The 13,726-nt window shown below is 33.8% G+C and overlaps 1 protein-coding gene across 3 annotated transcripts in view; it reads left to right on the top strand.

Annotated features, from left to right (window-relative positions):
* The window catches only part of ITPR2 (inositol 1,4,5-trisphosphate receptor type 2), a 420,025-nt gene that overhangs the window by 329,921 nt on the left and 76,378 nt on the right, over positions 1–13,726 (top strand). For all 3 annotated transcript variants that reach the window (XM_025047398.1, XM_015590049.2, XM_006912698.3), the window contains 3 exons: positions 1,761–1,868; positions 4,124–4,316; positions 6,950–7,075. In XM_025047398.1, the coding sequence (XP_024903166.1) occupies positions 1,761–1,868; positions 4,124–4,316; positions 6,950–7,075 (427 nt within the window). The remainder of the gene's footprint in view (positions 1–1,760; positions 1,869–4,123; positions 4,317–6,949; positions 7,076–13,726) is intronic.

The raw sequence follows: 13,726 nt of genomic DNA, 5'->3' as shown, positions 1-13,726 counted from the left end.
CCCCAGCCATAAGAAGAGATAAAATACTGCCATTTGAGACAACATTGATGGACCTCGAGATAATCATGCTAAGAGAAATAAGCCAGACAGAAAAAATGGAAAATTACATGAAATCACTTATATTTGGGATATAAAGCTAAAAGCAACAAATGAACAGGACAACAAATAGAGACTCATGGATATGAATTATAGACTAGTGGTTTCCAGTGGGTAGGGGATGGGGTGAGGGGAGAGGTAGACGGAGTAAAGGGGGTCGAATATGTGGTGACAGAATGAAATCTAACTATGGGAGGTGAACACAGAGTGTAAATATATATATGCCTTATTGTTAAAGTGTACAGCTGAAACTTACTGGATTTCATTAACCAATTTCACTATAAAAAATAAAAATAAATAGATAAATAAATAAATAAATGTTCTTGGCAGCATGGAGCAAAAAAATAAAAAAAGAATAAAAAAACTGGAAAAAAATATGTTTCAAAAATGATTTGCTCTGAAACAGCATCAATTGAATGAATATTTAACTTACCACATTATCACTGATAAGGATGATGTTTATTTGGTTTTATAGGTTCTGGATTATTGTTTAAAATTTATCTCTTTTTTATAATGACAATTTGAATTAACCTCCCATGAATAATACAAAGACTTATTTATTGCTCTGTAATGTTGGTAAGAATACTGACTCTGGAAGCAAACTGCTGGAGTTCAATACTGGTTCTATCATTTTCTAGCTATATTATTACAGATAAGTTTCTTAAATGCTCTATGCCTCAGTTTCCCCATCTTCAAGATTTCTTAGTAGGATTAAATGAGGTCATGTACATAAGTGTTTAGGATAGTGCTTAGCACAGAGTAAGAGGTAGAACTGTGCTAGGAATAAAAGAATTATACAGAAATTATTTGATACTAGAAGCCTTTGGGGAATGTGAGGCATAAATAAAATATCTGAAAGGTTAAACACATTACAGGTTTTCAGGAATTGTTTAAGATAGTGAAGGCAATATGTATTAGTTATCTAAAAAGTGAGAGAACTAGACAGCAAATGCCACAAGCATTCAAATGAGAGAGAAAGGAATTACTTCTACCAATAGTGGTTTATAATTTATGGTGAGATTTTGTTTTTTAAATGACCAGTTTCAATTACCATAAAACTGAGATATGTATGTATAAAGTCCCAATTTTGACATATGAATATGCAGAAGCCTAGGACTTTAGTACAAACTGCTAATGTAGAGCTTTGATTAGATGTCATAAAAGAAACTCTTCTGAAATATAGATACCTACTTATGTATATATAGGAAACTGACATTTATTTTGGTACTATACCCACTGGACTATCCCACTGTTGATCAAGTTGTTTTATATGTGCACGTAGTTTAAATTTATTATAGGGAGTAGCACTAATATATCACTAGGTTTTTCTTCTTGGCATAATTATAGCTTTACAAAAGATATAAATTTAATCAACAAATATTAATTGAGCATCTCCTCTGGACAAGACACAGTTTTCTCATGCTAAGAACATGTATATTTCTAAATAAAATATCTAATATCAATGTAATAATAGCTGATGCGTGTGATTTCATTATTTATGTCTTTCAAATAGACATGCATTCCTGAAATGTAATTAATTGCCGTTAACCCCAGAACTTGAAGCTATGTATACCACTTGACAAAGTAATTTCAAAGTTTATCTCCAGGAAAGGAGAAAAAAGATCTAAACCTTTTTTTTTTTCTTTTTTCTTTTTTCCCTCTAGTTGGCCCGCCACAACAAATTATTACAGCAGATGCTTAAACCAGGATCAGATCCAGATGACGGAGATGAAGCCTTAAAGTATTATGCCAACCATACTGCACAGATTGAAGTAAGTATCTATTATTTCTTGAAAGGAACCAATTGTGAAAATATATGTTTACTTTCTGTTTTAGACCATTTTCATAATTGTTTCTTAGAACAACAGAGAAGAATGGAGTGATTTAAACTGTAAAAGTATATAAAAGATGAGATATGAGGAATGATCTATAAGAAATTGAGGTTCACATTTTTCAAAGCTGTCCTTATTATTTTTTTTTACCAGAACTATATGTACATTTTCTTTTGTAACTAATAAAGTAATTTTTGTTTTGTTTGGTCATGGATGCAATCATTGCAGAGCAGTGATGTTTTTTAGAAAAGATTATTACAATAGAAGCTATCATTCAAGAAAAGATTTTTTAAAAACATTATAGGAAGCTTATTAAAATAGAGATCTCTGTGTAAGACAGTATTCAGAAGTGTAGGAAACACTGAAGGCACTAATAAAGTTTTTATATCGATAACATAAACTTGGAATGATTTAACAGTTTCCATTTTCGGTATGTAGCAGTTGACCTCCCCCATCAAATGAGACATCCTTTAATGGCCAGTGGCAGTTCAGAAGATGTGGGTCAACATAGACTTATCATTATGTGTTGTGAGACCCATCTGGCTGTCATTTACTAGCTATGGTATCATTTTGACACTAGTTGGCAGAGCTAATCAGGCAGAAGTGAGTAGAGTAGTTGATGCTTGTCACTAGTAATTTATATCCATACAATCATTCACTTTGGCAGATATATTTACTTTTCAGCACAATGCATGATGGGCATCACTGTTATTAACTCTCAAGATGTATAATCGCTATACCTTATTGTTTATTATTGTCAAAACTTTTGAATAATGAACATTATTATCTTGTATCACATGGATTCCTTGCTAATATTTATAAACATATAGCTTTCGTGGGAGACTTGACCTAATAGAACCCATGAGCTAGACCAATAGCAATTTTTACTTAACACTACTAAATTTCATCTTGTTTGTTTTTTGGTAGTATTCTACTGTGTAGTTTGCATATATAATATGTCATCCAGGACAACTTCAGTTACAAATAAAAGAATACCAGACTAATTGTTGTTGAAACAATAAAAATATTTGATTACCCCTCACAATGAGAAGTCTAGAGATACCAGTAGTTCCGTAGTAGATTCCATGATGTCTCCAAACATGCAGGCCTTTGCCATCTTTCTCCTAGATCTTTTTATTATGCTGGTGATATCTCACCTCTTGGTTGCAAAATGACTGCCAAAGTTTTAGTTGCCATTCCCTTATGCTACTTTTTATTCTAAGCAGAAGAATGAGGATACAGGCAAAAAAGTACAAAAAAGTACTTTTGTGTTAGGTATTTGGTTTTTTCTTGTTATTATTATTATTATTATTATTTGTGTTGTGCAACTCTCTGACTTTTCAGGAAACAAAACCTTTCCTGGAAGCCCTGCCAAGGATACTTCTCCTTATGCCTCATTTTCCAGAACTAAGTCACATGCTCACAACATACTAGTCAATGACAAAGGGAAATAGATGACTCTCTTGCTTAGACCAGTCTTGAGTAATTCTGGAGGGCTGAACTGAGCATATAAATATGAACTTTGAGATTTAGTCTACAGAAACCTTTGTTACATAGTAAAACTCTAAGAAAATATTCAATCTGGTTTTTTTTTTCTTTAAATCTCGTTAAACTGTTGCAAATACCAAATAAGAGAAGTTCAAAATAATAAATATTTATATCTAGGTGTATGCTAGAGTGGATGTTATTCCTACAAAAATTATGTTTTGCCATGAATAAGAAAACATTTTAATAATACAAAGCACATTCTCTGTGGAACTCAGGGCACTTCATGTTGAGTAGGTCATTTGTTTCCCAACAGCTCTTTTTAGGAAGAACAAGCTAAAAACAACATACAGATATACCAAGTGTGGTGTTCAGGGTGATGCAGCCAATCACTTGCTAATTAACATCTTCTTAGTTCGCTCTGTTGTACTTCATGAAAATATTAATGCTAATTCAGAAAAAAAAAAAGATTTTGGTTTTTGTTGCTTATAACAAAGTATAGTATTTATGATACATCAGTCAGTTAATTTCTCTTATTTAAAGAGAAAAATGTAAAGTAGTACAGCAAAGGACTATTTTAGATACTTCAAGTCTGGCAGGTTTTTTCATAACTGAATTCATAAAATATCATTAATAAACTCATGCTAAAATAAAATAGTCTAAGACTGAGGTGTCTAAAGGCTAAAACATATGTAAATTAATGTTTTCAGATTGTTCGGCACGATAGGACTATGGAGCAAATAGTTTTTCCTGTTCCCAATATATGCGAATACCTTACACAAGAGTCTAAGTGCCGAGTGTTCAATACAACTGAAAGGGATGAACAGGGAAGTAAAGTGAATGACTTTTTCCAGCAAACTGAAGACCTCTACAATGAAATGAAGTGGCAGAAGAAAATCAGGAGTAAGTACAATAAACTAAAATGGTGAGTTTTTGAGCATAGCGATCGATAAGTTGGTACTTTGAGACACATGACAGCATTCATTTACATTGGTTTTTAATTTCTTACCATCTGATGTTACTGAAATCACTTACGGGCTTAAGAACGTAAGCTCAGTCTACAACTAGAGCCGAGACACCTGCAGCTTAATAAAAACAGAAAACTCGGATTAATTAGATCATCTTTTAGCACTGATCTTGTAGTTTTATAAATGTTATGAAATACAAGGTTGCAGCTGTATGTTTCAACAGCTGCAGGTTTGAAGTCTAAAATAGGCCCTGACTGGCCTTAACAATCAGTGAATGGGACGCAGAGGCATGGGCGCCAGCACATTCGTCCTCTATTGTCCTATGATGGAGTAGCTTGTTTAACATTTTTCTGAAAGTCATTCTCTCTTTCCACATATCTTTACATTGCCAAATCAAACTAAAAATTTTGTGACACCTGTATTTAAATAGAGAAATGTTACAATTTTGAAGTTAAAAATGAGCATAATAAAGTTCCCATTATTTGTTTCTCAGGTCTCAAGTCTACTTAGAAATACTCAATTTTAAAATTAAAAATCTTTAAAGTTTAAAATAAACCTAATTTCCCCAAACTTTAATAATTCTTGTTTATGAATTTGAATGAAGCTTGAGACACATCATCTTTGGATATAAGATGGTGGTGTGCATTGTCAGGCTTTCCTAGCAGAATATTTGAAAACTAAAGAAATTACTATTCCTTAACATTTTACCATGTAGGACCTTATAGAATTCAGAGAAAACTTAGGACATCCAGAATACATATGAAAACTTGACATTTTTATTTGGGACAGTTGAAAAACACACATTTTATTCTTGACAAAAGGTAAATTCAGTAATGAACTAGAGTTTGTGGGGTCTGTGCTCTTTTGGGGAAATATTTTATCCTTTAAAAAAAATAAATCTTAAAATAACTTCCAATGTACATTTTACTTTTAAAAATTGGAAGCAACTTATTAGGTTATAGACAGAATCTAATTCATTTGATGGATTTTTTAATTAACAATGTATGCATCAGTATCTCCTAATTTTATTATATGTTGCTGTTAAAAAGGAGGACTCATTTGATAAAGAAGACATGGTACATATATACAATGGAATATTACTCAGCTATAAGAAAAGATGAAATACTGCCATTTGGGACAACATGCATAGATCTTGAGATTTTCATGCTAAGCGAAATTAATCAGAAAAAGTTAAGAACCATAAGATTTCACTCATATATGGAATATAAAACTGAAAGCAACAAATGAACAAGACAAACAAACAAAAGCCTGTAGACACAGATGGCAGTTTAGTAAAGGGGGGTCAAATATATGGTGACAGAAGATTTGACTTTGAATGGTCAAACAAGACAATGCAATGTACATATGACATATTATTGAAGTGTAAACCTGAAATCTATATAATTTTATTAACCAATGTCACCCAATAAATTTAATTTAAAAAATGAGGACTCCTAATTCAGGAATGATGCAGATGTTTACAATTTATGATACATTACTCAACTTAATGCCATGGTTAATCGTAGCCTATTCCGCTGGTGAAATGCTCCATTCCAAGAGAAGGAAACAATATGTACCGAAGGGAAATAAAGTTTATAAGTAAGCAACACACCCCAGACTGGAATTCACAGAAAATAATTTGAGAAGTTTATCATGTTTATTTGAAAATTGATATGCTTTTTTCATTCAGTTAACTCCTGTATTTTAAATCCAATGTTAAGATATAAAGAGTTAGATAATGGACAAGACCTGAGGAAGTCATGTGATCAAACTTATATGTATTACATATCTGTTCAATTACTTAGGAGAGGGAGAAAGAACTGATTTTTGGTTAATGTAAACTGTAAGCTGTAGATGCATTTGCAAATTTCTTTTTGATGGCAAATACAGAGTTCTTTTTCTGAAAATATTCAGCAAAGCCATTGTCACTGTGGGTAGTTTTTATTGGATCTTTCTTATGCTGTTACAAACCCAGCAAGTTCCTAGCAAGCATGAAGGCTTAAAACTTAGATATTATAAATCAGTAGTCCCTAGGAAGTAGTCCTGTGCTGTGCTGTTAAATTTTAGAGTTTCAGGTAACTGTGACTGTGTCATAAGAACTTTCATCAGAGATATGTCTGTGGCAAGGTTTTTTTTTGACATTAAGACATTGGAGTGGGACAAATGTATCAATTTTACTCAATTATATAGTAATGTATACCATTTCATTAAAAAGGGCCTGAGGCAGCTGCTAAACCATCTTTTCCCTAATCTACACTAGGGATATGTTAGAGAGAATGATTACAGAATCACCTTTTCTGACCACCTTTAGCAATTGCAAAATTACTCACCCTTTTGCAATGTTTTAGGTATAAGTCAGTCAAAAGATAAAGAAGGATCAAATGGGAAACACCTTTATGGTATTGATTATAAATTTTCTAAAATAAGTCGTATTTAGTTTTTATTTAAATATGCTTTATACTAGTTTACAAAAATGCACTTATTGAAATATTATTTCAGTAGGGCTGTTGTGTTGAAATCAAAATTTATTTTTCTTTTTTCTGTCTCATTGCACTTCTTCCTTACTAGGTAACCCTGCCCTGTTCTGGTTCTCGAGGCACATATCTCTCTGGGGAAGCATTTCCTTCAACTTGGCTGTGTTTATCAACTTAGCTGTTGCTCTCTTCTACCCATTTGGGGATGATGGAGATGAAGGCAAGTACTTGTCTTTCTTTAAATGATGAGTATTTTAAAGTACTTAAATAAAACTCTTAATGCCTTCTTAACTATTTAGACCTTTGAAATAATAATGATTTAATTCTCGTTAACTAGATTTTTCTATAGTCATTGGAAGTAGAGAATTGTGGTAAGTGGCGTGGCTAGAAAAATATAGTCAATAAAAATGTTTTTTTTTTTTTTTGCAAAATGCTCGTATACAGAGAGCTATTAGAGCTATATTATATATTGACAAATAAAGCCATGAAAAAAGTTATTATTTTTATCTATTATTACCAAAAGCATTTTTATATTGTGTCATCTCAATTATATAAAATATATCAGAAAATGAGGAGTTTATGCCAAAATAGTCATTGTGATTACCTTAAGTAGTGGAATTTATATTTTACTATATTCACTTTGCTGTCTTGTCTAAGGTTTCTGTAATAAGCGTACATGAAATCTGAAAAAAATTAAAAATTTACAGCATAAGACAGAATATAATAACAGAGAATATCTCAGGAATCAGAGTAAAAGGTTAATTCTTTTGTTTCCAGTCTAGGATGTCTCTACATGAATAATTGACTATGAAATTAATATTATTAAACTAATACTACATGAAGTTTTACAAAAGCAAAAATGAAAATTATCTCATTTTAAGTGAAATGAGAAATATAGAAGAAATATGTTAAAGGGTGTGAAATTGAGTTTAAGTTTGGCGAAGTGAATGGGAAACTTTGTCACACTGTTGGGATACGATCAGGTAAATAACTCTGGGATGTGGTTTGGAGGAAAAGATGAGAGAGATCAGCAAATAATAACCGCAAGGTGTTGGCATATCTCATCTATTCATAGGATTATTGTGAGAATTTAATGTGATGTTATGGGTAAAGCATTTAGAATAGTGCCTGGTAATCATTAGATAAAGCTTAGTTGTCATTGATGTTGTTACAAAGTAAATATTAATACTTCAAAGGGAAGCCCAGGGAAAGGGATGGCATGACAAGAGCAACAAGTATTTAAACCTGTTGCAGATGGACTGGGGGTGAACAGGAAGGAAAATGGGAGCCAAGGAGTAATTTGTACTATTTTAAAGGTCCACTAAGATAACAAATATCAAAGTCCTAACATTTAGGTATAATGGTCATGATTAAAGTTTGACTTTTTGTAAGGCATGCAATGCTAAAAGAAGAATATTTGACAATGGAGCGTGATGTGTGAGTTAAATAGCAATGAAAAATGTAGAAAATATTTGGTCATCCATTGTGGGGAAGTTGCAAATACAACAGGAAGTGGAAACCACTTTCTCTTCACTGTGTTTAGTCTCATTTAGTGATGATAGCCGTCCTGACAAAGAAGAATATAACTCTTGTAAGAAGAGAAGTCCAGCTTGATATGATAAATTAGTATCATCTGCACACAGAATGCTAAGAGTAAATTCTAGTATCCTGGTTAATAGAAGCATAAAGTCTTAGATAGGGAAGCAATTCTAGAAATCATCTAATATCAAACCCTCATTTGGTTTGATAGAAGCCCAGAGAGGCTAAAAAGGGCAGAACGCAGAGTAGAAGGTTAACTCTTTGGTTCCAGTCCAGGACTTTTCTACATGGATGACTGGGTTAAAAGCATGTAGATAACAGGAAGATAAATCTTTACACAGGACACAATTTTTCCTGAGTGCCATTCCATGATATCCCTTGCTTGACTACCAGACCAATGTATGTAGCCTCTGCTGCCACCTATTGTACATGAAATATAATGGTAATGGGCAATGCCACCCCTCTTGACATCTACTCTTTATTCATTCATGTGGAAGTAGAACACCTGATACATTTTTTATACTTATCTGACTAATAACTGAATAGTAATACTGGTAATAGTAATGGCAGCTGATGACGTTTACTATTTAGATTGGGTCAGGCAAAATGCTGAGTGCTTCACATACATAATTTCATTTAATCTTCTTGATAATCCCTTAAAATAAGCAGTTCATCCTTATGGATCAAGAATCCGAGGCTTAAGAAGATTTACCCAATAATTGGGGAAATGGAGTCTAGAACTGTGTAGTTTTGAACAAACCCTCAAGGTCTTGCTAAACAACTGCTCCTTAAACAGGAATTTGAAATTTATGTATATAGCAGAATTTGGAGTAACTCTACAGCCTCAGAAAGAAATAGGACTAACAAAAACAAGACTGGAAAACATGGTATTTTATCATCAGGTGCAGATGCATACTTTACTTTGAAAAAAGGAATGAATAGAAGTTAACAGTAGTTCACTCTTAGGTATCTGGGTGTGGGGGGTGAGGCTGAGAGAGAAAGGAGGGCATAAGCTGCCATTTGGAAATATCAAATCTCAAGTTTACGTTTGGGTAATCCGATTATAGTTCTAGATGAGTTATTTAATTACAACTCAATAAATAAGGTTAAAATTTTGATCAGAATTAGCTGAATCTAACCTTCAGTTACACACTAGGCATCGCTAGGAAGGTTGAGGAAACAGTTAAGACTAATAAGCTCACTTGGCCATCAGAACTGGCTGGAGAAGGACAATTCTGTGCTATATGTGCAAATTCTCTAATGCTGGATCTTGTCAAACAGAGGCTCAGTGACTACTTGCTAGGAGCACCTTGAGGCAACTTAAAAGTGAATTAGTTGATCATTAATATTCCTTCCAAAAAAGAGCTAAAAAAATAAGGACGCTATGTTAAAGAACATAGTATCCAGCTTCAACTTGAAAGTGCTCCACATGGCCAACTCTGGAAATTTTGAGAAAAAAATTAACATTGACGTTATTATATAATAACCTGTAGAATAAAATAAGAACCCAGGCGTCCATATTGACAGTGAGAAGGGAAAGCTATTCCTTACAATAGTATCCCAATTAATAAATGTAGAAGGAATAATGGAAATAGGATTATTTGGCAAACATGACAGTAGAATCATCAATGGATACTAAACATGACAGTAAGAATCATCAATGGATACTAAAATAAATAGGTAAACATTAGATGAAAAGTATAATGAGAACTGGTATATTGACATAATCTTAAAGTATTTCCCCATAATACACTTAATTAGAAAAGAAAAACTAGTAGCTTTAAAGTGGAGAAATCACTTTAAGTGATCAATGTTAATGTCACCAGTAACACTGAGTGCCTCTTGATATGATGCACTGACAAGGACATGGCATTTTTTTTTTGTCAAATATGCATAATCTGAGAACATTTCAAACAATCCAAAATGAGGGATTATTGTAAAATTATTTTACAAAATAATTGACCAGTAGTCTTCAAGCTTATAAAAGACATAGAAAGATAAAAATTCCGATTACTATGAATAGATGAAAAAGTTGGACAGTGAAGAAGGCTGATAGGAAAAATATTGACTTATTTGGAATATGGTGTTGGAGGAGAACTCTAAAGATAACCCTGGACCACCAAAGAGATGAAGAAATGGGTATTATAGCAAAGTAAGCCTGAAATATCGCTGGAAGCAAAAGTGACAGAACTGAAGATCTCCTACTTTGGGCACATCTCGAGAAGGCAGGGTTCTTTGGCATGGACAATATTGCTGGGAAAAATAGAAGGCGGCAGGAAAAGAGGAAGACCAAATATGAGATAGATTGGCCCTATAAAAGAAGCCTTAGGCACGAGTCTGCTGATGCTGAGCAGGGCTGTCGAGGACAGGACATTGTGGACAGCACTCATTCGTAGTGTTGCCAGGAGTTGGAGCTAACTCAGTGACATGTAACACACACACCAAATTAAAAGAGACTAAAAAGACATGACAGCTAAATGCAATGTGTGATCCTGGTCCAGAAAAAGGACATTAATTAGGCATTTGATGAATTTTGAATAAGGTCTAAAGATTAGATAAAATTAAGATCATATTAATTTCCTGTTACTGATCATTGTAATGTGGTTATGTAACGTGTTGCCATTTGGGGAATCTAGGTGAAGGGTACATGAGAATTTTGTATTATATTTGCAGTTGTTACATAAGCCCGAAAGAGTTTTGAAATGAAAGTTAAAAAAAAATAAATAAATATGAGGATTCCGTCCAACCCCGAGGTCCCTGGATGCTGGATTTAGAAGTTGATCGCAAAATTTCTTGGTGAATCCTGGGCCCAAAAAAGACCTGTGGTCAAAATGGGCCGCCTTTACTAACCCCAGACCCTGATACAAGCTGTTCCAGAGTCACTGTGGCCAATGTGGCTGTGACGACAGAGGAGCTGGCACAGGGAATGGTGTGTATGCCTTCTCCAAGCTTGTTTAATAGCCTGATCACATGTGAGCTACTGGGAATTACTTGTGCCCAGATATTTGGTTCACACCTGTGTTATAATGTTAACTGAAAGAGTAGTGTCTCCTTTCAACCAGGGCAGTATTGCACATAAATTAAAGGGAGATACTTAAGGGGAAGGTGATTCTCAGAGGGTCTGCTTATAGGGTACCCCACCCTCCCAACCCCTACTGCAGATTATCTCCTTTCATTGCCAGGCTTTGAGGAGCTCTGTTTGAATTCATTCAGGAATCCAGGGCTTATTTGTATGGCTGTAGGTTTTGGTTTGAGTTTTTTATTTGGTTGACTAGCTTATTTGTATAACATTTGCTTCTGTAAAAAAGAAAATTGTGCTGAACTTAAGGGATGAGGCTAAGCTGCGTGTGGCTGAAGCAGCAGCTGTTGATTCTAGGGAATCTCCTGGCTGTCTGTTCAGAAGTTGAACACTGTCATGCACAGTTTGGCAAAGGCAGACTAGTTAGTGGAGAAAATTGCTACCAAAAGAATTTCTTACATTTAGATAGCATGTGATTTTTTTTAAAAAAAAATAATGTCCAAATATTGGGTATAGTTCTTTTTTTCTCAAGTGTTTTATGTTAAAGAAAATAAGTTATTCAAGGTGATTTTGATGCATTCAACTTAATAACAACCATTGATGGATTGCAGCTATGTGCCAGGCACTACATGAGGCCTTAGAGATACAAAGGTTGGTAAAGCTGTCTTTGTCTTCAAGAAGCTCATAGTCTAGTTCAGGAATGAAGAAAAGATTAAAGCACAATAGTAAAGACCACCCATGGATTTGTGAATGGATGTTTACTTTAACTGGGCTAAGGTAGGGGAAACAGGAAAGTCTTATGAGGCTGTGTAGGAGGCAGAAGAATCAAGAAAGACTGGAAAGTCAGCTGCAGCACGTATATAGCAGACAAGTCAGTGTGAGGTAGATAGGAGAGTTCCATTATGTGAATTGAATTGAGGTCTCCAATTTTGCTGTTTGTATTTTCTTTTATAAAAGACAAACTTTATACTTTATAAGATTTAAAAATGGATAGAATGAATTCTTAATTTTTTTCATTATAAAGGCAACACATGCTCATTATAGAAAATTGATACAAATATAAAATATTAAGTAGACAGTCCCCCTTCTCACCATTAAGGGGTAAAAATTGGCTTTTACAATCTGTACTATCTTCTCTAGAGTTTGTCAGAGGATCTTGTTTTTTTTTCTTTCACATTAAACCTTCAGCTAGAAGATTTAGTAATCAATACGATTATTCTTACAGAATATGATTACAAATTATTGTCAATTGTCAGTTGACAATACTGTAAACTTATAGCCATTTAAAATAACTTTTATGTTTATTTATTCATTTATAAATATATACTTAGTATTTAAATATGTTCAAGGTTCAAATGCCCAGTATTAAGTGCCTGGTGATAATTTCTTCTTTAATTAAGGGAGAATCTCAGCAAGCCAGATACTGTCGGGAACAGTAGTCAAGATGTGGTTAGCTGATCAGGCATTAATGACAATCAGTGAGAAAGCTGATATTTAGAAAATAAGAATATCACACCAAGTCATTGCTTATGAATTATACTGGAGTCCTATGACTGGCTAAAATGTTAAATGTGCAAAGATGTTGGCAGTTTCAGTAAACTGAAGAATAAAGCTCCACAACTGGTGGAATTTATGACTGGAGACTTGGTTTCTTACTTAAAACAAGCTCTAAGATTATGTTTCTGTTTATTTATTTAACAAGAAATAAATATTTGTCGTTGCATGCCAGGCACTGTGATAGACCCAGAAATGGTCTTCACTCTTAAAGAGTTTATGTTCCTATGGCATCTCAACAAGCATGAAAAGTGGAAGGCATTATTCTCTTCATGGTGCTTTGAGATCTATGAAGTCAGAGCAGTTAGTGGTCAGGCTGTTTTGTAGACATAGAGTGCTTCCAAGCCAGCATCATAATAAACATGAGTTGGGTACCTATTTTGTTAATGTTGCCAGAGGAATCGAAGGTGATTTCCAGAGCAATTTACCCTTTTTCTTTCTCCTCTCCCAACTAACCTTATCAGATAATAAATTTGTTGAAGGGACAGATCAGATCTCTCCTCTCAGCCTTCTTCATGATTGCTTGCTTTAAGAGATAACATAAGCATAAACATGTCTAAACCAATGCTATTCACTATCTGCCTTTTTGTTTTATTTTGTTTTTAATGTCTACCAGGATCTTCCTACCTGCTTTTGTTCTTTTAGCTCACTATGAACTAACGGATTACACAGATTTCATTGCAGGAGTCCAGATAATTCCATGATTTTGAGTATAATGTAAAAGCCTTGCCCACCACAGCCCTGTGGTGTTTTCATGCA

Source organism: Pteropus alecto, unplaced genomic scaffold (genome assembly GCF_000325575.1).
Source record: "Pteropus alecto unplaced genomic scaffold, ASM32557v1 scaffold103, whole genome shotgun sequence".
Lineage (NCBI taxonomy): Eukaryota > Metazoa > Chordata > Mammalia > Chiroptera > Pteropodidae > Pteropus > Pteropus alecto.
The sequence above is the reverse complement of the archived record's forward strand: the minus strand, read 5'-3'. Positions and strand labels throughout refer to the sequence as shown.